At 38.6% G+C, this 24,824-nt stretch overlaps 1 protein-coding gene across 1 annotated transcript in view; it reads left to right on the plus strand.

Moving 5' to 3' along the window:
- The window catches only part of NOX3 (NADPH oxidase 3), a 43,258-nt gene extending 20,731 nt beyond the window's left edge, over nt 1-22,527 (plus strand). The window contains exons 7-13 of the mRNA XM_068147435.1: nt 40-169; nt 3,272-3,364; nt 4,506-4,759; nt 8,169-8,331; nt 15,782-15,928; nt 19,851-19,975; nt 22,316-22,527. Of these exons, the coding sequence (XP_068003536.1) occupies nt 40-169; nt 3,272-3,364; nt 4,506-4,759; nt 8,169-8,331; nt 15,782-15,928; nt 19,851-19,975; nt 22,316-22,442 (1,039 nt within the window). The 3' untranslated portion in view covers nt 22,443-22,527. The remainder of the gene's footprint in view (nt 1-39; nt 170-3,271; nt 3,365-4,505; nt 4,760-8,168; nt 8,332-15,781; nt 15,929-19,850; nt 19,976-22,315) is intronic.
- The last annotated feature ends 2,297 nt before the right edge of the window (nt 22,528-24,824 follow it).

Here is a 24,824-nt window from a genome sequence, read left to right on the forward strand (position 1 = left end):
CAAAGAAGCTTATCACTGATGAACCTTTCTTATTTTAAGCCAGCTTGTTCGAGGTCAGACACCTCAAAGTTTGCTGCTTCACAATGTCACTTACTGTAAGGATCACTACTTGGAATGGGAGAATGCCACTCAGTGCCCTTTGCCACAGTTCTCTGGCAACAAACCTGTGGTAAGAGTGATGTCTGTCTTCTGGTTTTAATTGTATGTCCTTCTTGGGAGGTCAAATGCCTTAGGTAGTATGGGGCTTGAGTGTATGCTAGTGACTAGTACTTAGTGTCCTACTGAGAGTACTTGCCTTCTCTGTGTGCATTAAGACAGTGATCCAGACCTCCTCCATAATCAGTATAGATAGATATAGATGAAGGGCGATACATAAAATTTTGATGTCGTTCATGCTAAGTTTTATTTCTGGAAGATCTTTTATTTAGGCAATGCTCCCCATGACAGATATGTATTTCAAAATTGTACTCTATTATAATCTATTTTGGTTTGGTTTTTGGTTGGGTTTTTTAACTATTCGGTATCGCAAATATCCTTGATGTGTTCATTGCGTGAACAGAGCCTCCAAGTAAAAACCTTATGAGGGTAGAGATACAGAAAATACAATTGAACAGTAAAGCTAGGGATGCAAATTAATAGTATTATTTTAACTAATAGTACTTTAATATGGAAAGTCTAAATACCAAGGGACAATAAGCTGGAAATAAAATTATGTCCTTGCTTTGGGGCACATGCTTCATATCATCCAGCCCTGATGTCTCAAGTTAGGTAAAAAGGAAAGAATTTTGAGCAATACATTATGAAAGGCAAAGGCAAAAGGTAGGAAAAATGTCCCACAGATGAGTGGTTTCGCTGCAACAAGATTGCAAATCCACAGGGGGTAATTAAGTAGCAGACTTGTAAGTATGTCAGATGTCTAGCATCCAAACAAAATCATTTAACATTTACAGTTCAAGATGTAGCTTGCTCATATGCAAGTTTTTGTTGTTTCTTCCAAAAGATAAAACATACCAAAGGAAATCCTAAAGTAAAGGAGAAGAAATAGCATTCGGTGTCCTGTAGTTCTTGTAATGGCTGACATAGATTTTTCTTAAACTAAACTATTGTTAGCCACTACCCAACCTGAATATTAATGAGAAAATGAATGCCTCTCTAAAAATTTCAGCTACAATGTCACCACAAAAATCAATACATAGCTACGCACCATGAATACAGACGCAAGCTTGCTTCCAATTACATGTCTTGGCATTCATTATCATAAACCTAACTGGAAAGAACTTCAACTTCTTTGTGTCAAACCAAATGTCTCCATACTTTCCTTCATACCCAATGCCATACTTGCAAGTGATATTACTTTAAATGAATTGTGGTAATACCATACATCATATAGATCATCTATAAGAACAATGATTTGTTAGATGGGAAAAGTGCTATGGTGTGATACCCACTAGACACCATAGATAGATAGCAGGAAGTCATTCAGAGGCTAAAAAGGCAAGGGGAAGCTTGCACAGCATGGGTAGGGGAAGGGGCAGACTGAACAAGAGGACATCCTTGTGCACAGCTGTGATTGCATGGGGTGCCACTGGAGTTCATGCATTGCAGGCCACAGCTCCCAGGAGAGGCCACCACAGCAGTGTCACTCTCTCAGTCATGCCATATTTGCACCCCTGCCCCATATTTCAGCAGGTACAAGACTGCTCTGTATACCACTGAGAACAATGAAGCACTTCCATTGAACCTGGGGCATTTGTACTTTTATCCTCACTGCCTCTTGTGAATCATCACTGCCCTATATCAGTTCACTCTCATTACAGGAGTAAACATTACTTGGGCATGAATACCAACCCCCTGATTTGCTGGCCAGATGCTATGTGGCCAAGCAGCCTACCCTTTCTGGCAGATGCCCTGTTGTCCCAGCCCAGCCAAAAGATATTTTGGACTGAATGCTATGTTGCACTGGAGTGATGGCAGTTCTGAAAACTCAGATGAGCTCTTGAACAGGGTATCCTACAACCTTAACATTTCTGTCACATCCTTTTATTTATAGGTAGCACAAATGGAAGGGAGGAAAAACAGGTCTCATCATTATTGTGGCTTCATCTATGCAAATATATTCAAGATGTGAGATTACCCACTGTGCAGAGACACCTGTAGTATTTAGGGACAACAAATGTATTGAGTTTCTGCTATCACCAAGAATCTTCCAGCTTATGCTGGTTTCTTCCTATTATTAAATCATGCATTTTTTTAAATTTAATTTTCAAGACTCAACCTTGGGAAATTGCCACTCCATCCTCTTAGCACTTTCTAAGGAAGCCACATAATTTTATGGCTTGCCTCTCATAAAAGGTATTTTATAACCCCTGTTACTCGGCTTGTGGAGCAAAGTCAATGTTTCAGCAAGTAAAGTTACTCTTTGGCGATTTTAAAAGCCACATGATTGTGGAGTCTTTGTTTTGCTGGAATGAGCCATGTAATTAACAAAACCCAGGAATAAAATAGCATCTCTTCTAGGAAAAAAAATACATCTTAAAAAAATAATGACAATTCAGTTATACCAAATTATCTTCGCTATGAGTGCAACTCAACCCAATCATCAGGCAAGTATCTTTGATTGTTGCAATGATCGGTATACACAATTAGCAAGCACCAGCACAGGAGTCTTCTGCAATACTTAAAATATGACCAGTTAGTATCCAATCAGAAAAACACATTTATTGAGAGAGAGTTGACTAATGGATTAAATGGAAATGTATGGCATTCCTCTAATTGAATATTTGAGACTTAACATTTTCCCATGCAGCATCAGAAAACTCACAGCTGATAGTTAGACCTACTCCTATCTGACCCTTATGAAATATTCTGGATTTTGATAAGCAAAAATAAAAGTAGTGCTATGGGTAATATTGTATAAATGTATGCATCTATATGTCTTCAGGACCAATGACATCTATATTAACACCTAAATAGATTACTCATTTTGCCTTTTAGCAGGAAAAGATTCTAAAGGACTGTTCTTGGCCAGAGTACAGATAGATATTAGCACTGCTTTTGGAGGGCATCTGTGAAGGAGTCCCATATGTCTGCTCCACAAGAAAGCCAGAAATGCTACAGTAGCAATAGAAATACTGTCTAGAGAAAGGCAAACTGAAAATCACAGATGAGAAATCAAAAAGAATTTCACTTTAGACTACCTGCTGATTTAAACCAGAAATACAAAAATATTTTTGTAGACATTCAAGAACTGTTAATATGCAACTTTCTACAGGCTTGGAAGTGGGTTTTAAGTCCTATGGTGTTGTACATCTGTGAAAGAATTGTTAGATTTTGGAGATTTCGACAGGAAGTGATCATTACTAAGGTATGTTACATAGCTGGCATGTCTGCATGAAAGATACATTATGTCAATGATTTTTTAATCTTTTATAGGTAACCTCTATATTATGAGCTCATTTTTCACTCCTAGCTTCAGCAGCTCTTCCATCATTACCAAGATTTCAGCCAAGTATTGATTTTAGGTTTTGCACTTATTACAACAGCAAGTCAATATGAATATTCCATACAGGACCAAACCTGGTTAATCATGTATCAGACTTTGCACTACCATAACACTGACATCTGTGCAGAGTGTCTCTTTCTAACAAACAGAAACTACGTTACGCTGCAGCAGTTGCCAGAGATGCCCTTGGCTTCAGCAGGATGTGGTTTTAATTTTCAAATCTGGACTTCCAAGGAGATTAAGGGTAATATTATCAGTTAGCATAAATAGTCGAAGCTTCATTAATACCACTGTGATGCTTTATCCCAGCTGTAAATATCTTTGTGTGCTAAGAGCCTATTTAAGTCGCAGCAGAATAGATGGGGAATGCCACAACTGAAGCAGCCAAGCCCATACATATCAAGCCAGAGATCAAAAACAGGCTTATCTTGTGTGAGGGGAAAAGCATGTTGGGTAAGTCTTGCTGCTGATTTCACACAGTGGCTGTCATCTGAAAATCTAAGTATACTATGTGTGACATACAAAATTGGCTGCTTAACTGAGATTTATTTTTAATAAAAGTACATTAGAATTGAGCTCAGTGGGCTTTTTCTCTTCTTGTCAAACCAACAATAATCCCATACATGTTAATTGTGTTACAAGAGAGTAAAACTGGGAAATTATTCCAATCTATTAAGGAATATTTTTTGCATGGACTCTACTCAGATAGAAAGCTGGAAAATTGTTGAATTGTTACAGGCTGTCTTTTGCCTCTTACTGCCAGGAAGCAAGCCGCCCCCAATACACACCACATGTGCTCTCAAGCTATTGGGCGGCAACAAAACTGCAACATGAAGTTTAGGACATAATCTACTAGACATATAAAAATTACTGTGCATCCCAGTTTGCATCTACTTGTGATTGAACACAAGTAGAAATGATTGCAAAGTCCTCTGTAACCTAATGGAAACAAACAGCTATGCTTCTGAAGTAAAATAAAACACGCCTTTTTATTATTGTTTAGGTGGTGACACATTCCTCTGGAGTGCTTGAGCTTCACATGAAGAAACATGGCTTTAAAATGGGACCTGGTCAATATATCTTTCTCCAGTGCCCATCAGTCTCACAGCTAGAGTGGCACCCTTTCACCCTCACTTCAGCACCTGAGGAGGATTTCTTCAGTGTTCACATACGGGTTGTGGGGGATTGGACTGCGGCACTCTTCAAGGCCTTTGGAGCAGAGGAAAAAGCTTTCAGGGAATTGTGGATGTTACCAAGGTTTGAATAATTCATTCTACATTGTAAAACAAATGTTAACATTTTACATTTAATTAATTTTGTGTGTGTTCTTTACGATACAGTATTGGATTGCGGTTCTGGATCCATAAATATGCTATTATGCTATAAAAAACCACAAATATTGACAATCATGAACTTAGACCAACAGCTACCAAGATTGATAACTAATCCAAGATTTTAAGTCTATGTCAATATCTACATTGCTATCATTATCATCGAAATCTCTAACATCTATATCTATGACTAAAGATAGCAATGTTTACGAATAGGTGATGAAGAGATGAATTAAAATGAAGCTAGAAGCTATCGGCCAGTTTTGTGCCTGGATATTTATGCTCCAATGGCACTCATCACCTGCCATGCAAAATTCCAACTTTTCCCTTTCAGTTACTTAGGTATTTTGTGGCCCAAGAAACTTTTGCCTGAGCCTTCTTTCCAGCAGTCTCCCTCAACTCTGTCTCCAGCTTCCAAACCCTGTTCCACTTTATAAGTCATCGGCATTCAAATCTTGTATCTGTGGCATCTTCATGCAAGCAATAGGCTGATGCTCTGTTGTTTCAAGTCAGCAGGGCTCCACTGAAGTTAATGGAGCCATGCTGACCTACACCAGCTAAGCATCTATATGTAATGAATTCAAACCATGTAGTTCCTTGCAGGCATAGTGAGGATTTTCACCAAGGAAGATCCCAGCACAGGATCATTTCCATTCTGGTGGAGTGTGTAGGGCCTGAGACCAAAAGGGCTATTTTCCACCTGGAAAATTTCTTCTGATGAATGAGTTCTAGTAAAAATGAACACTCAAAGGCACTTGTTTAACTACATTTATGTAATTCAGTGGGACTTGGATGCTAAAGAACATTCACCTTAAAATCTTACAGACAACACTGAGCTACAGAGGCATAGCTAAAGTTGGGGGCAGAGAAGAAAATCTGGTCCAGTCCTTGCATTATGTAAATTAATAAGAATTAGAAATGAAAGCTCTGCCTTTGTTAAAGGCAACTGGAATGAGAAGTATGTCATTTCAGCAGAACTGGAGGAAAAAATGTCAAAAATGATTGACAGCCAGTGTAAAGAATGAGAAAGAGAAAAATGTTATCAAATGTTGCTTGCCACAATCCAGGGTTCAAATTAACAGCGCTGTCATATACAAAGATCCTTCTTTCTAATCTTGTTAAGGTGCCTAATGCCATAATTCAATTGCTTTCTTTCAATATATTAAAAGGGCTGTCTCAGTAGTTAAGCTATCAATAAAGGAGAAAACAAATCTTTTTCAGAGGTTTCAATATCTAAAGATAAACACTGAATTGGCAACTATATTAAAAAATAACGTATAGCAGAAACTGAGCAGAAGACAGGAGGCATGGAGCAACTGAATCACAGAACCACAGAATAACAGAATGTTAGGGGTTGGAAGGCACCTTGAAAGATCATCTAGTCCAACCCCCACTGCCAGAGCAGGATCACCTATACCAGATCACACTGGAATGCATCCAGGTGGGTTTTGAATATCTCCAGAGAGGGAGACTGCACAACCCCCTTGGGCAGCCTGTTCCTGATGTGGTCAGGTTCTAAAAATAAAATATGTATATTGCAATTAATAAAAGAAGACTGAAATAAAATGTATGTTCATTTATACAGAAAGCAAAGACAGTTAGTTGTGATTTCTAGCCAGTTTGAGAGGTAAGACCAAGATGTGAAAATACTGATGATTCATGTTATGCCTTTTCAGGATTTTGGCTCAATTGCTGTTTTAATACATTGTCCCCAAATCTAACCTCTCTTAAAGCCAGGAGAACTATGCAATCATGATGATTAGCAAATGTTTAAACTCTAAAAATAATACAAGAGTTTGTTAATTCTACTTTTCCAGAACTAAATGTTTCCTCCGCTTTCCCTAAAAGTGTAATGCTTCTTTTTAATGAAATTATGTAGATGAACACTAAGAACATGGACAATCAAAGCCACAGCTACACACAGTCTAAAGCCCTGTTTTCTGCTCCTCCTCTGGAAAAAGCAAATGTTTCGATTTTTTTGTCACTTTATTTCCTCTCTTCATTCCTTCCTTCCTCCACCCTTTCTAGATCAAATGAACAGGTTGTATAGCTCAGTTTCTCTCTCTGCTTTCTCCTCCCTACTTCTCTGAGTTTTTCAATTTGGCCAAGCTCTCTAGCTACGGCTGAGGAAGGCATTCAAACCACTGATGCAATTTGTCACCTGAGAATTCAGGAGCACACTGACAAGACTAATCTCTGTAAGGAATGATTCAGAAGTCATTGATCCTGTCTTGTAGCACAGAGACAGGTTAAACAAACTCTTGAAACTCCTTCCAGATCAATTTTTACTCAGTCTACTAAAAATGAGAATTGCTCTTAAGACCACACTGAACTACATAGAAAGCTTACCTGAAAGTCACTTTTCACAGATATGCACTGTTAAAACATTTAATTCTTTCTACATTTGAATATTTGTTTGCAGTATTTAAGCTGAATTTCAAAGATGATTAATGCACTATAGAGCATAAACCAAGAGAAAATATGGCAGAAGGAAAAAAAATAAAATTCATTTTTCCTAAGAACTCTACACTAGCTAAACCAACTTCCAGAGCACTTATGTTATTTACAGACTGGACAGAGTATTCCTAAGTGTTGTATGTATTTACATATCATGTTGCTAGAGAAATGAATCTCATTATTAAATAACATTTTTTTATCTCTAATTTTGGCCACAATGAATGCCTTAGCATCAGTAACACTGATTACAGGAAATAGTAACATAAACAAGTGTTTCTCTTTATGTCAGATACTAAGTACGGTATTATTGCCAAAAATGTATTTCTGAAATAATTTTTTCATAGAGAGCTAAAAAAAATAGTAGTTTTCCTTGCATATGATGGCCTCATTCTTGCTTTCTCTTTTATTATTTTAACACACATAGAGAACTTTTCAGAATTATTAATATAATCTGTTCCTCTTTACTTTGAGATATATAATATAGAAACTAAAGCTCTAAAACAGGATGCTTTTCAGTAATTTGTAATCAAATATGCAAATGCCACAGCTAATTTTGGACATGCAATTATATGACGAATCACATTTCAGAAAGCCAAAAATTTGCAATTGCATGCTTGAGTAGATGGCCAGGCCCCAAACCCACGTGGGTACTTTTGTTCTCTCACTTCCGAAAAAAAAACGCCAGTTGCTTTGCAATAAAATGGCATCCAGTGAAAATTAAATGTGTTTGTACGGGTAACTTGTGTGCCAGCTTAGACACACCTCTTCTCTTGTATTTTAACGGCAGTTCAATTTTGAAAATATGTAACCCAACAAATGCTAAGCTTTCTGTCATTTTATATGTTGCTGACGCTTGACTAAATGTCCTGTTGTGGTAGACTGGCTGTGGATGGGCCATATGGATCTGCAACCACAGATGTCTTCCACTACCGAGTGAGTGTGTGCATTGCAGCAGGAATTGGAGTCACACCATTCGCCTCAGTTTTAAAATCCATTTGGTACCAATGCTGCAATTCTAACACAGTACTGGTGCTGCAAAAGGTAGGTGGGGAAGTTTATTGCTCCATCAAAAAGTTCCACAAATTAACTGATTTTGAAAGGTAAGAGAAGCAGTTCAAAGGTACAGACTCATTTGAGTGCTTTAACTTGGTCTCAAAAGCAGTTGCTCACTTTCTAAAAGCCTCAGGAGCTGTTCTGTGCTGGGGTCTCCCAAGTTCACTGTCATTCCCTGAGGCAGAAGGTAGCCCTAGATGTGGGTTTTTGTAGTAAAATCTGAAGAATCAGATTTTCAGTAACAACGATACAAATGTGGAACATCTTCCATAGCTAGACAGAGAATTACTGAGCTAAAAGAAAAATTTTCCCTCTTTTCTACCAAAAATAAACCTTACAAGGTCATCTGAGACAGAAGTGAAGGGCAGCACTTGCTCCTTGTTCAGCTGCATCTTTCATGAGGGTCTTTTGACTGCATGTCCTGGTCCAGAATGCTGCATTCAGCAATCATTATCTGCTTTTCTCACCTTGCAGTCAAGATATTAGACAGCATAGAAGGAATAGAGCTATATATATCAAGGTACATGTTACTGCCTCAAAACACCTAAATTATTTTGTTCAAAGAATATACTAAGGTCTGTAAAGCATGGATGGCACCAATTAACTGCTAACCTGTTATACACCTTCTGCTATGGATATGTGAGATTGCACTGAGGAAGACAGGTGAAAAAGAGATAATGGGTGCAGTAGGGTGAGGCATAAGAAGGTAACAGAGAAAAAAAAAAAATGGGCATTAACCATTCTCTCTCCTATCCATCATGTTAAGTGGTAGCTTGTGGACCTTACAGCTTCTTTCAGCTTATTGTCCAGTGTAAAATATGAATCAGGAACTGTTCAACATTTCACATTTAAGGACAAATGTTGAAATTGCATTGGAACGGACAGATCTCTGAGAAGAGCTCAGAGCTGATTGCAGGACAAAGGGACTTATCTTTTTAAACGAAAGAGTGTTAAAACTGGCATCTTAATGACAAGCTGCCACTGAAAAAGCATCTGGGATTTTAGCAACTGAGGAGTTGAGGACAGGTTCAAATTGCCAGGGGGGATCTTTGAGGCAGAAAAAGTGCTGAGAGGAGGGAAATAAAAATGAAAATATGTGCTAGATGTGAAAAGATGTGTATCTGCAAACACTATTGTCCCAGACTGATCTGCTGTACCAGAATGATCTTTTCTCCTGGAAGGAGAGCAACATATACACATATACACATTATATATGCATATTATTAATAATCTATAAGTACACAAGTAAAATTTGCTACTGCTGTTGTTATCTTCAGGGGGAAGAGCAGAATTTAACTATGCATAGAGAGTATAGTATACCTCATGGTGTTCATCCATAGTTTAGGGAGAACCTTAGGTAAGCATGCCTACAAAGATAAATACATGGTGCATTCTGCTCTAAATATATGGTTTTCTGCTCTAGAGTTTGGTTTTTTTTCTGAATTTCTCTGAAATGCAAATGTATCATGACTTCTATATGTTCTTTCTCTGTATCTTGGCTTCCTTACTGGTGCAGTGGGAATATTGATACTTATTTTTCACAGGTGTTATGAGGCTAAGCTTCATGGAGGCTTCTAAAATATTTTGAAAGCCTGGATGAAAGGTCCTGGGGAAGTACACAGAATTACTTTAAAAATTTAGCAGTCAGTGAGAACGATTAATCTCAGGGTTGCTCCACACTTTTTTTCCCCATTGGTTAAAAGCTTCCACTTGTGGTATAATTACAAATAATTTAATCTTCCTCAAAGTATTCAGCACTCTCTTTCTGCCATGATGAGTACCATAGAAATGTCTATTAAGGAAATAAATAAGAGGTTTTTCCTTTTTTAACAGCTTCATCTTGATTTGAGTACAGCTATCATTACGCTTATTGAACTAATATTTCTTAGTGTTGCCCACATATGGTTGAGATATAAATACTCATAGCATCTATAATGTCTGCAGCTGTATAATTTAAAAAATCCAGCAAATCCAAAGGAGTACACATTTATCTAACTGAGTCTTCACAACTAGATAGCCTTAGAGCCTTCATTTCCCTTTTATTTTTTTTGTTGTGAGGAAGAGCACTACTACTAGTCACGGCTGGAAAGTTTGCACTGGCTTTGCTTATGTGTAAAATGATCTTCCTACCAGTGGTCTTAATTTTTCAGATCAATTCCTGTTGAAATTGATTAAAATGTATTGATCCATCAAATGCTAATATTTGTAAATATCCACTTTCTCTTTTACCCTACATAGGAAGGTCCTATTGAGGGTCACTAAAGATCTGCCTAGTCCAATATGCTGTACCCCACAGTGGCTCTCCACGAGCATCTAGGGAAAAGTAAATAGACCAGAAAATCATAGGATGATAATTCTTTAGTGGACACCTTCTTACCCTTGAGCATCTTGCCGTTCAATGATGTCTCGATACAAGAGCTGTATCTCTGCATCCTTAAGTAGATTTTTCTTCCATGAATGCATCTAATTGCATTTTAGACCCATGCAGACTTTAGACAGACACAGTATGTTGTGGCAGGAAGTTCATCTACATTCTGTGAGAACAAAACCAGCTTCCATTTGCTTTGAGGCTGACCATCCCTACCTGAGCTAACCTTCTGCTTCAAGCTCTACACCAGCCTTCAGCCTTCTCTGGAAAACAACTTTTTCTGAAAACTTCAAAACCTAGGATCTTTTAGCTGCCAAACATAACCATCTTTCTGATGTGTTTGAGAACAGTTTAGGCCTTTTGCTTCATATTTGGGAAAGCTCTGAAACTCCTGGACATGTACCACTGAAATCAGAGGCAAAATGTTTAAGTGCCTCAGTCCTGGAGTCTTACGATTATAATGACCACATGATCTACCCTGTCAGTTGTAAAAACTTGAAAGCCTGAGTTAGTTGAGCTTCGTTCATAGAAATTCAAGAATGAGTTCTTCACAAAAAGGGTTGTTGGCCATTGGAATGTGCTGCCCAGAGAGGTGGTGGAGTCACTGTCCCTGGAGGCGTTCTAGAGGGGATTGGATGTGGCACTTGAAGCCATGGTTTAGTTAGTCATGAGGTGTTTGGAGACTTGATGATCTCTGAGGTCTTTTCCAACCTTATTGATTCTATGATATTTAGGGGTATGAATTAGAGCCTGTCCTGCATTTATGTGAAAGGCCACTTGCTGCCACCCTAGCTCTATGGCAGTGCCTCATGCTGGCTGTCAAACCCCCCCATCCCAACTGTCAAACCCCCATCTCCTGCATACCCCGGGCTGCACCTTACATGTTGCATCTTACATGTAGTAGCTAACTGGAGCAATTACTTTGGCTAAGGAAGAGCCCTAGGAGCTTTTACGGTAGGCTGCAGCCCACAGGTGGTGTGATGTACTCAGGAGTAGGAAGGACTAGGGTTTTGCAAAGCAGTGCCCAGACGCAAGCGTAAGAGGATTTTGCAGGGGCTAGTTATATCTAAGAGGGAAAAAGAAAGAGTCAGGGATGAAAGTATCTCCCTGGGCATCCCCTGCTTCATCATCTTTTACATCCTTTCAGTGAAAAGCTGGCTTTGCCTAGAGCTGCAACTCCATTGATATCTTCAGGGAGTGGGAAGAAACAGATGGATGGTGATTGGCAGATAATTATTAATGACTTTGCATATGATGGACACTGATTTACCTTTCACTTTATAGGAAAGAGATATTGAAACCCTTGCTCATCTGCTGTACAAAATTCAGGATGTGGAAAACTGAATGATTAACATGCATGAATTGCAAGGGAGCAGAGTATTACAGACATATAAGTGACTGCTCAAACTTCTGCATTACAGCAACACTGCATCTAACTCATTTTGGAAAAACAGTGCTTGGAAAATTTAAGACAGTTTACTTGGACAAACCATCAAGCTGATGTATGTAGTCAGTGAGGGTAGGGTGAGTGGAGACTAATGAAACAAATATAAACCAGATTTTTAAGGGTGCTAAATATAGGACTCATAATAAGTGTTTCACTGATGCTGGCTTTATTCTGCAGCTTTGATATGGATTAATTTTGTTACGCATTTATTGTCTTTCAATTACACATGTAATATATGGTGTTATGCTATGGGCAGTCAGTGTAAAGAAAGGAAGACTTTTTTTTGTAAACATCATTTATTTTAACATATTATAGTAGAAGCTGTCTTTAATCTAATGCAAATTGAGACCTTTTACTGATAGGCTATTCTTCTTCACTGCTTTTTTTTTTCTTTCTAAGATTATAATTGTGGCCAAAAAACCCTTCCTACGACGATAGTCTTTCTTCATTACCAAATGCCCTCCACCTTTAACATGAAAATTAGAGGTAGTGCAATGGGTACTGCAGCAGAGGAAGCAAGCCAGAGATTAATTTAAGGAATTTCTGCAGCTTCAGAAAGCTACATCCTTTCTTGGGAAGACTGTGCCAGAGGTGGCTTGACCCAATTCAGTTGGACTGGCTGTTACCATGACAGCTAGCTCTGCAACCAGCTAAAAGAACTCCTTCAAGCTCCATAGCCTGATAACCAGAAACCGGTACCCCACTTTGAATACCACATTATCTCAGCTCATTTGATAGCTTTCCTTCCTCTTTCCCCAAGTGTGCTTGTCTCCTAGTCTTTCCTACATGTTTCCAGTTGCTACTACATGCACAATTTATTTTCCTTTAGAAGCACATGCCTCCTCTCCACACATGCACTAAACACATATTTTCTATAAGATAAACTGCTGAAATAAGACCAAGATCAAGCAGAGGCTGGGGGAAGACATTTTTCAATACAAAAAACAGCCATGGTGTGACACAGACTGACAGCACTCAGTGTCCTGTTTTTTGAGGTGCTGAGGAAACAAGCAGGAACTTCAGGACTCATACTCAAAAAATTACATAAAGGTTAAGGGTATAAATATAATCTGGTTTTAGTAATTTTAAATAATGCTGTTGTTGGTCACAAATATTAAATGCTATAAAGTGAGTGGACTTGATTTTTCCTCATAACCTATGCCAATGTAAACCATCAGCAAAGAGTCAGGATGATACTAAAGTTCTTCAGCCATTCTTATTCCTGGGCTGTAAAACCACCCTACTTAACCCTGAAAGCTTTATCGCTGTTTCCTGGGATCATATTTCATTTATATTTCTTTAGAAACCACAGACAGTCCCTTACAGTACACTCAGATCTAGGAAACATCAGAAATTACTGTTACTTTCATTTACCAAATTTCTCCTGAAGCATAGCATGGCCACATTTTTTATCCCATCACCTTACTAGAAATCTGACAACCTAGTACATTAAATCTTCAGGAAATCTCTTTGTAGCTATCTGGTTTATTCTCTGATTTTTCACTTCAGAAGTGTCTAATATGGATCTTGATCTCATTTATCCTACAGAAAAGGGCTACACTTTCCAGATCATCAGAGCTCCCACAATGATTGTCTTTGGGACAGATCTTCTGGCTTACCTTTGATACTGTGGTATAAAAATAAAAGACAGGCAGGCAGGTGTGTGTAAAGAGGGATGAGAAGGAGGAAATCAAGGGAAATCAAGTCACAATAAAATGAGTTCCAAATATCCACTCATTATAAGCTTAAACATTGTACTCTGTGCTGCTCTTTTTTCATCTGAAATGGTGTCTTTGGAGGTACTACAAAAATAATTGCACTCACAATTTACATTGCCCAGAGGCCCAAAAGTAATGCTCAAAAGTAATGCTCAAAAGTAATGATGGATTGTGTGGCAAGAGCTACAGAATTTATAAGAATTGCAGTCAGGCCCCAGGGAGGCACCTGGGCAGATGTCCAGGGAACTTCAGACATGCATCCTTTGGGTGATGAAGGAACTTGCAGTCTAGTCATCTACAACAGCTGGACTGGCTTGAGACAAGTGACTGAGCTAAAATCAGGAGATGGACTGTACATCTAAGCCCCTTCACAGCACACCATGGATGGAGGAGATTTCCAGGTGGGAAATCCTGACTGTCCTGAAGACTGCCTCACATAGCTCCTCCTTGTCCTGATAGGACAACTGTATGTCTCAGTGTGCTGACTAAGATCCTGAGAGGATAATCTCAGCAGTGCTCAGACTCTGCAGGCAATTCTTACTGCAAAACTGATTAACTTGTACACAGATAAAACATTTGCAAATGGTCAGCAGACTGCAGTAGAAGAGGAAGAGGCAGAAATAAGCCACCAAAATGATTAAAGGATGGTAAATTAGCTTCTCGGTGACAGATCCTCTCATAGAGAGGATTTGATCCCAGTCTCTAGTTTCTACCTAGGTAATAAAACTTTAATAAAAAGCTTTCCAATCCAATAGACAACTAAACCAAGATCCAGTATATGGAAGATGAAGCTAGAGAAATCTGAATGAGAGCTGTAATTTTTAATTAGAGAGGAGGCTTTCAACCAATAGAAAACCAATCATGGGAGACTGATTCATTTTAGCCCTTTGGCAACTTTAAAATAGTATATTCCAATCTAAACCATAAATACAGTAAGAGAACTAGGGGCATTCTGTAGCCTGTTTTATAGAAGGTATAGGTCTTGAAGAACATCACTGTATTTTGACCACATCATAGTATCATAGTATCATAGTATCATAGTATCATTCAGGGTTGGAAGGGACCACAAGGATCATCTAGTTCCAACCCCCCTGCCATGGGCAGGGACACCCCACACTACATCAGGCTGGACAGAGCCTCATCCAGCCTGCTCTTAAACATCTCCAGGGACGGGGCCTCGACCACCTCCCTGGACAACCCATTCCAGGATTTCACCACTCTCATGGTGAAGAACCTCCTCCTCACATCTAGCCTGAATCTCCCCACCTCCAGCTTCATTCCATTCCCCCTAGTCCTATCACTACCTGAGATCCTGAGAAGTCCTTCCCCAGCCTTCCTGTAGGCCCCCTTCAGATACTGGAAGGCCACAATTAGGTCACCTTGGAGCCTTCTCTTCTGCAGACTGAACAGCCCCAACTCCTTCAGTCTGTCCTCATAGGAGAGGTGCTCCAGCCCTCTGATCATCCTTGTGGCCCACCAACTGTTAACCTATAGCATAAGGCAAAACAGAAATTCCTTGCTTCAGTGGTGAATAAAACCAAAATTCCATTTTAAATGTTACTGAAAATAAATCAAAAATTTCAAGGAATAATCAATAGTTGCAAGAAATGCAGTGTTAGGTATTATAAGCCAGAGTTAGGTATTATAAGCCATAGTTCACTGGCATGGAGAGATGGAAAATGTGTACATTACTATCTTAATATACATCAATATATTCACTCAATGTTTAAGATTAAAATGAAACTTGTAAAAGATCAAAATCACATCATCCAAATTATGTGCAATTATTCTTTAATTTACAATGGAGAAGTGTCACGCACTATGTGGTTAATGAGTTGAGCCAACCAATAGGAAGTTTTATTGAAAGCTTACTGCTTGTTAAATCTCTTTACTTTTATCTGACAGGTTTATTTTTACTGGATTTGTCGAGACCCATCAGCATTTGAATGGTTTGCTGATCTTCTGTTCCATTTGGAAACAAAAATGGCTGAAAAAGGGAAAGATTATTTTCTAAGTTATCATATATTTCTCACTGGCTGGGATGAAAGTCAGGTAATTATGAAACTCTTACAAATTTGAGTTAATGTACCTTGCTTTTCTAGTATGGTAACATATGGAACAGGAACAGCTGAATAAATGATGGATGAAGCAGAGAGAGACAAAGAACTGTAAATATAAAGACACCAAACCATTTGTTTCCATTTCGTAGTTAGGAAAACAGGAGTGGAGAAATTAGGCAAGTGATACTTCCAGTACTGTATTTTGGTTTGGGCAGTGTTGATTACCAGGTGTCTCACAGAAAAGTGTAGAGAGCTTTTTAGCACTTGTGAAGGGACATTTTGTCCACATCTCTCAAATGGTCTTTAAATAGATTCTGGCATTTTTGTACTGAAATATGGAGGTGTGTATAAAAAGTGTTGTTTTAGTTTACTCTTGTTATTTACTGTAATTTCTGTTGTTCATATACATGCCCAGTGCACTTTTGAAACCTGCTGTGACTGGAACATTTTGGCAAAAAAAATCTATGGTCTAATTCATGTTGTTTGAAAAGATGTTTTCTCTGACTGATGCCATCTCATAGTTTCATATGATGCCATTTTGAGGCACTTTAATCCTCAGACTGGGTCAATATTATTCAACCTCTTCAGTCTTTACCTAGACTCAAAGGAGATGATTTTTTTAAATATATTTTTTTTAATAGACCAGTCAGCTCACAGTGCAGTTAGGCACCTGCCAAAAAAGAAATCTCACAGTAAAGTTTTTGCTGTACTGTTTTATTTCCTGCTGTCTCATTTGAATGAAGGACCGTCTAGTAGGGATTAAAAAAAAATAGATTTCATAAAAATTTTACCTTCTTGCTTCTGCTGCCACAAATGCCACATTGTTTCTTTATTCTTTCCCTCGGCTTTCTGTCAAGTAATGAGGTATGTGCATAATGCTGTATTAAGAAAAATATACTCCCATTGTGTAGTATATGGCAGTTATAGAAACTACCAGTCTGCATTAGCCCTATCACAGGGTATTCCCTAAAACTTGCTTTGAAAGAAGCTATTGAGGAATCCAACAAAAACAAGTTGTCCTCATCTCTCAACTGTCATCATCCCACTTTCTTCTTGGGCAAATATCAGGCTAGAAATCAGATAGGGAGACAGCTATGCTTGCTGGGATGTCTGACTCACTTCACCCCTGTGCCCTGCACTTTTCCAAAGTGCCTCCTTTTTCTCTTTGAGCCCTGTTTTCCAGTATCCTGTCAACACTGTCTCATTATTCTGTGCTGCTGGCTAGGTGATACAAGAGCATCCCTGACAATGGCATGCCTCCCTGCCTATGCTTGCTCCTGGAATTGTGCAGCATCCCACTTTTAATGGGCTGTGGAAAAAGAGGAATGCTTTTCAGTGGCTACTTCTATTCTCATCAAATACAGGGAAATGTTCTTGGTAACAGTTCCAACTTCCTTAAGACATCTACAAAGTTGTCTCATCTTATAGGTATTTAGTAAATTCTAGTTCATTACTCCTCAAAATCTGAGAATCAGTATGAGTAATGCTTGGATTACAGTATGAGTAATACTTGGATACATGGATTACTTGGAAACAAGAAGAGCAACATTATTCCCATTCTCTCCATCTCACCATATAGATGACCAATAGCTGGGTGAAGCTGAGCCCAAGCAGGATGGACAATTTACACCTTCTAATGCACCTTTCAGTACTGGTGGGTGTTTGCTTCTCAGACATAAATGTTTGTTCAATGCTTCAAGCTCTTTGTAGATTCCACATTGGCAACAGATGGTCAAACAGATACGGCACATTTCTGCCTCTGCCTGGACAAGAAATCATGTTTCAGACTACTGTTCCCTGCAACACCCCTGAGATTCCTCGGCAACTTTAATGCTGTGAGCTATAGCAAGGGCTAACACAAACAATCTTGGAAAAGTTCCACCTAATGTGAACAGAAATAGCCCATCTGCTCAGTGGCACAATTTTGCGGTAAACAATTAAAAATTCCTACATTTCCTCGTCTCCAATTCCCACCAAACACTCTAAGCTCTTTCTTAGACTATTCCAAGTCTACTATGACATTGGCTCAAAACAACAGGAACCTTTTTGGGAACATGAGCTCCTGTGTCAACTCAGGCTGCGCCAGGGGAAGTTTAGGTTGGATGTTAGGAAGAAGTTCTATACAGAGAGAGTGATTGCCCATTGGAATGGGCTGCCTGGGGAGGTGGCGGAGTCACCGTCATTGGAGGTTTTCAGGAGGAGACTTGATGGGGTGCTTGGTGCCATGGGTTAGTTGTTTAGGTGGGTTGGATTGGTTGAAGGGTTGGACGTGATGATCTTGAAGGTCTCTTCCAACCTGGTTTATTCTATATCTATATCTATTCTATAACTGCTTGACCAAAATAATTGAGTTGTTAATAAAGGTGGAAGAGTCAGTAGCACAAGAAATATACAATATTCCCAAGAAATAGATCTAAATTTTATCAACCACTTCTGCAAGAGATGATAATGATGCCTTGTTCATGCTAGGGTATGAACTAAATGTAAAGCCCATTTTTTAACTTAGCTTTGCTCTGGTAGTTTCATGACAGTGATAGTAATGATGATAGTCTGTAGTGAAAACAAGCATATTACTCCTACACAACAGCAGCACAATTAGGAGAGATGGTGACTTCTTTTTTTTTTTTTTACTGCATCTCAGAAATACTCAGCATGGTATTAAGTATAGCACAAGATGTGAGAGACAGTAAACACCCATGAAAATCAGACTATTTTTTTTCTTGGCACTAGCAGCTATGCAGCTCACTTAGGTGAGTGCTTCATCTGAGCTGATCCACTTTCTGCACCTGCTTCCACCTGAGGACGAGAGTCAAAACACTCAGGCTGGTGCAGTCACTGGCTTTTCCATCACTGGTAGAATGCTCTGGACCTCCTTAAGGTGCATGTAATTGCTAATATTTGTTGTCGAATGCTGTTACAGTACACTTTGCTACCTTTCCTAGTGTGGCAGTTTAGGCTGGGTGCCTCCTGTTGCTGCCACATAGTTTACACCTCCAGTGTCCCGATTGTCCAGCCCAGTGGGTGGACACAGGAGATAGTGTATTTCATATCCATGTCTAGCACCCTATAAATCCATCTGCAAAGTCTTTCACTTCCTCTTTCTTCCCTCTCTGCTCTCATGGGAGATGCTCCCTATTGGGCAATGGTGGGGAGTTATCTCTCTTAGGCCTAGCTAGGAGCCAGGAGGAGAAGGGGGAGGGGCAGTCTCAGACCTGGCCAGCCTGAGACTAGCCCAGCGGGGCAGGGTGGGGGGAAGAAAGAGCCCTGGGGGTTTTGGGTATACCCTCAGGTGGGGAGAAGGGAAGTGTTGGGAGGCTTCTGGGTGTGCTGTAGGGAACTCTGTATGCCTTTAATTTCTTTTGTCACTATGCTTGTAGCTTTCTGTACAACACTAACTGCCTTTCCATTTAAACTTTCCATCACTTCTGCAATCCATTTGTGTGTGTCATTATTTTGCCCCTTTCAGGGGCAAGAGAGGATCTGCCTGGCCTCAAACCAGGACACCTAAATTCCACCTTGGCCTTAGCATTGTGACTGTCACTTCAGGATCTGCAATGAAGGAAATGCAGGGTGACATAGAGGCTGAGAAGAGGTTTAGGAATCTAAGACCTTTCTGTAAAAGTGACTGAGGCACTTAGGCCCAGGCCAGTAAAGACAAGTATTTAATCTCAACTCATTGCAAACATTCCATCTCAAGAAACAACTTCTTTGAAGTTTTGGGCACTTTTGGAACTGCTTTTTATGATTCCAGTAACATTGCAAACTCTTGAGTACTCCTCTCTGATAATTACACCATTTTCTTTCCCCCATTAATACTTCTGTCTTTCACAGTGAACCAGAATTACTGCTTTCCTCTCTTACTTGGAAAACATGTTGTTCACCATAAAATTATTACCTTGTAAATTTGCCTTTAGGCTACTCATATAGCCCTACATTATGATGACAAGATGGATGTAATTACTGGTTTGAGACAGAAGACCCTCTATGGAAGGCCAAACTGGGACAAAGAATTCAAGCAACTAGCTGAAAACCACCCTAGGTAAGGCAGGTTGGCTCCTAACCTTGTTAGGTAACTCTTCTCTCAGCAGAAACAGTGGGAGGAGAGGAGGGCAAAACATTCTAAATGACCCTTTTAAAATAATTTAGGGGTTTTTTTTGCTGTGTGGAAAGAAGATTTATGCTTAATGAAGATTTTAATGAAGAAATCTCGGAAAGAGAATGCCAATAAAATCTAATTTTTGGACAAGAAAATCTAATATTTAGAAGTATTTCAATATCCTGGCCTTTGTCCAGATATAATTGAAACACACAATCCAATTACTGTTCAGCACAAAGGACAAAGTAGCATTAATTTCCCTTGAAGATGGTTATTAAAGAGATAAACTGTGATTTTTTCCTTATGATGTCAAGGATATGTTTGTTCCCCTAACATATTTGGCTACTCTTGCAAGACTATGCTGTTCTGTTATTAGTTCATCTCTGCTGGCAAAGACAGTTCATTTGAACTTGGTGGATTCGTTAGTGGTCTGAGAAAAGCTTCTTTGTTCCTGAAAGTCTTTGAAGCAAGAATTTGAAATAATTTGTGTTCAGCAGTAGAAAATTCCAGAAACTTTGTGACTCTCTCTGATTTTCAAACATTTACCTACTAAGGCAAAATAAAGCTTGCACTTGGGAGACAGAGATACAAAATGATGAAAACTTGTTTTTTAAAGATGAAAAAGACCCAAGAAAAAGCTGAAACAGAGGAGATCAAAGAGAATATAGCAAGCAATGAGAATACCATAAAATTGCAAAAGTAACAGTAATAGAGAAACCACTTGATGGAGGTCAAAATAAATATAATCAGGAAACATGAAAATAGAAAAAGGTCAAGAGTAGAAAATATTATTTTTGAAAGACCTTTTACAGTGATTCCACTGCATAAACAGAGCTTTTAAAGTTATAGTTGAAATATTATTTTTTTGTCACTTTCATTAAGTACAACTGAGTCAGGTCTGTTTTCCTGCTGCTCAGGGAGGGAGATAGGCATTAACTTTCTGTGGTGGATCCTGTGGCAGTTTCTTAGAAAGCCAGTGCTAAGGTGTCAGAAAAGAAATCTTTGCACAAAATAAGGATTCCTTATAAGAAAAAAATACCCTACCTTTTCTTGCTCTGAGTTACAGAAGGTTCAAAAAGCAAAGATACTCAAGAGTTTCTATTTTGTGATGGAACAATCAGCTTTCACAAATTGACTACATTTTGGGGTCCCTGCATCTAGGTTCATGCACTTTCCTTTGGCTGCAGCAGTATCTCTTAGAAGATTAGGAAAATTATAACACTCCAGGTTAAACCTAGTGCAATTGAGCACCTGAGCAATATGAACCCTACTTCTGGGGACTATGGCATGGGCACCAATATCATATTTGCAACATCTCCTTTACAGGAGCATACTTTTTGAAACTCATGCTGTCACTTTTCGCTTGCATTGCATTTAGGCAGATTGTCTCTCTCTGGTAGTACATCGCATGTTTATTTGTGCGCACATATATATGTTTTAATGCAATATGTGCTGTGTACTTAGAAGCAAACCCTGTAAGGTATTTTGCAGCAAGCAGCCAGGATTCCAGCTCCCTGTAACAGACGTGTGCTTACAAAATTGTTTTTTACATTAGTCATATTCTTATTTTATGAGAACTACCTATTTACAAATGTTGTAAGAAAATGAGGAGAAAGAAAGAAAGAAAGAAAGAAAGAAAGAAAGAAAGAAAGAAAGAAAGAAAGAAAGAAAGAAAGAAAGAAAGAAAGAAAGAAAGAAAGAAAGAAAGAAAGAAAGAAAGAAAGAGAGAAAGAAAGAAAGAAAAAGAAAGAGAGAAAGAAAGAAAGAGAGAAAGAAAGAAAGAGAGAAAGAAAGAAAGAGAGAAAGAAAGAAAGAAAGAAAGAAAGAAAGAAAGAAAGAAAGAAAGAAAGAAAGAAAGAAAGAAAGAAAGAAAGAAAGAAAGAAAGAGAAAGAAAAGAAAAGAAGTAACAGAATTTTGTGTAAATTTTAGACAAAAATAATTAGTTCAGCTGGAGAAAGCACTGAAAATTTTCAGTATTTGGTTCTCTGATTAAGGTCAAGACTAAAGAACTGTCACTTAAAATAGTTTGTGACCTCTAATAAAGCCATTTAAATAAATAATGCCAAAAAAAAAAACCCAAAACAAAACAAACCCCCCAAACAAATAACAAACACTAAAGTATTAAAATAATGATATTGTACTTTGTGGCAGTAATACAATTTTTTTCAAACTTATTTCTCAAAAAATAAGGATCAAAGGATGCAAAGCCAAAGGCAAACAAAAGGTACAGTTTATCCATTTACTCTGTTACTCTCACGTTTTCATTGTTATTGTGATTCCAGCAACAGTATTGGAGTATTCTTCTGTGGACCCAAGACTCTCTCTAAGATCCTTCAAAAGACATGCAACTCATATTCATCAGTTGATCCAAGAGGAGTTCACTTCCATTATAACAAAGAAAGTTTCTAGGTTGCAATTCTTAGTGATATAATCAGCATTACCAAATCATGGATTTTTTTTTGGTCAGCTTCTCCTGTCCTCTACTCATTTTGAAGCATTTGGACCAAATATTATGAGTTGTAAATTGAAGTAGACACGTTAACTTCAGTAGGAAAATGCCATTCTGTGCCAGCTAAAGATTTGGACCCTATCCTTAGCCTTTCCTTCAGAGCACTGAAGGGGCAATGCATTGCTTCACACCTGATGCTGTGATTCCATCTATGTATCTGTGTGAAGACATGCACAAACCACTAACTTTAGAAGAAAAAGGCATGAGAAAAATTGACATTTAGAACTGTACCTCACTATTGTGTATGATCAAACTACTACCACCAGTGATACTCACGTTCCTGCTGTTTGAATCGTACCCAAGCATTTAAAGCATTCTACTTCCTAGTATTCTGATTTTTCACTGATTTAGAGTTTCCCACTGCACACATCCACATTCACATAAATTTTTGTGCCACAGCACAATTCATATCTGCATTTCTTGGTTTTAATCTGCCTTGTAACTGATCCAGCCTTTCCTCATAGGTTACGGACTATGTTATTGACAGTAGCTATCTGTTCTCTGCTACATGCTCACACAGCATTGAGTGGTAATGGCGGCTGCTGGGAGTCCTGAAATACAGCTAATGGCAGCTGCATTGCTGCTGGAAAAGCTGTTGTCAGAGAACAGTTTCAAACAACCCATCCAGGGCCCATGGACCATTCCCTGGAGCCACATCTTCTAACATGCTGGGACTAACACAAAGCTATGCATGCCATATGTACAATCACTGAAGCTTTTGTCCAAGAGAGGACCATCTCCAGATGGTTAAGTAGCCAGTCTTGCAGCAGCTTGTACATCAGAGCAATGAAACAACAGCCTTCATGCAACTTGACTCTTTACTCATCTTCTTGTAGCTCTCACTGACTCCAGAACCATCATGGCTATTGGTCATATCTCCTAAAGCAGTCCTTGCCTCGTAGCTTTATATTGCTTATCTTGACATCTAAGTATGTCATTGCCACCTTCCTAGACCTGATGTTGTTTTCCACCTTTAAATAGTATTTGTACTTAGCTTTGTGAGTTTAGCACTGCTATCCCGTGGAGCACAGGATAATTCCAGGATGAGAGAGAAACAAAATATAAATATGATAATGTTGTAACATTCACATAAGCTAGAGAAGTGAGAAAAACACCTCCTTATTATTCCCCTGGATAGAAAGTTAAAGTCTGAGTGGAACTGAGGTGTATCAGAGCTCAACAGGAACACATAATGCATTTACCCAGCCACACCAGAAAATGGAAGGTAGAAAACATCCTGTCTATGTCAGCCCTTGGATATCACATTTATATATATATATATATATATATATATATATATATATAAAGAGAGAGAGAGAGAGAGAGAGAGAGAGAGAGAGAGAGAGATGTATGTATATGCATATAAATATATATAAATATATATATATATACAAAATTTACACACAAAAATGCCCATTAGGGTACATAGCTGTGCAGACAAAAGAAATAGAATAATGAAAAAATTATGTCATGAAGAGTCCAGTATTATTTTACACCTCTTCTATTAGAGAACACAGCACATGTGAAGTGAGATTGCTCTACAAGATGCAGTTCTGTTATTATTAAGTTTAGGGCAATGCATCTTTGTTTTAAAATTGCTGAAGTTTTTTAAATGCCTGCCTATGAGAAATGATTAATGCGGTGCATACTGTGTAGCAGTAGAGTGAGTGGAGAATTAGAGCCTCTGCCAGTTCACCTAGAGGCATTTATCTTTTTTTTTTTTCCCCTGGTGCCCATGCTGAGCCTCAGGGTAAGCTGACACATTTTTTAATATAAATTACGCTTCTTTTTTTTATGTGTGTTGAAAATCTTGAAGGAAATGAGAAATGTGTGTAGGCACCAATACCAGCTGCCATTGCATGAAAGAAAGAGGTGACAATTTCCTGCAGATTCTGAATGATTGTTTTAATGGGATTGGATCGGAGGTAACAAGCACAAAGATATTGTGCTGCCAGAAAAACAGGATCTGTTCTCCCTCTAGCCTCATGCAACAAGATGTAACATTTAGCTTCTGGCTCAACATGGCATCTCTTCACTGCTTTGATTTATTCCCACTTTTGCAAATCACTGTGGTATGCTACAGGAGATGCATTTAGAGCCCTTGTTATAGTTCATTGAGTAGCACTGCTGTTATCACCACCAGAGGAGAATTTCACTTCTATCAGGACTGAGTGACCTAGAATAAAGGAAAAATAATAATAATAAAAAAAGAAGTGGGGAGGTTTGTTGGACTAGGATGAAATTGCATTTAGGTTGAATGAAAATCCCTTTATTACAAATAC

This window comes from Melanerpes formicivorus, unplaced genomic scaffold (genome assembly GCF_026170545.1).
Source record: "Melanerpes formicivorus ecotype bairdi unplaced genomic scaffold, bMelFor1.0.p_v2 SCAF_2, whole genome shotgun sequence".
Taxonomy (NCBI): Eukaryota; Metazoa; Chordata; class Aves; order Piciformes; family Picidae; genus Melanerpes; species Melanerpes formicivorus.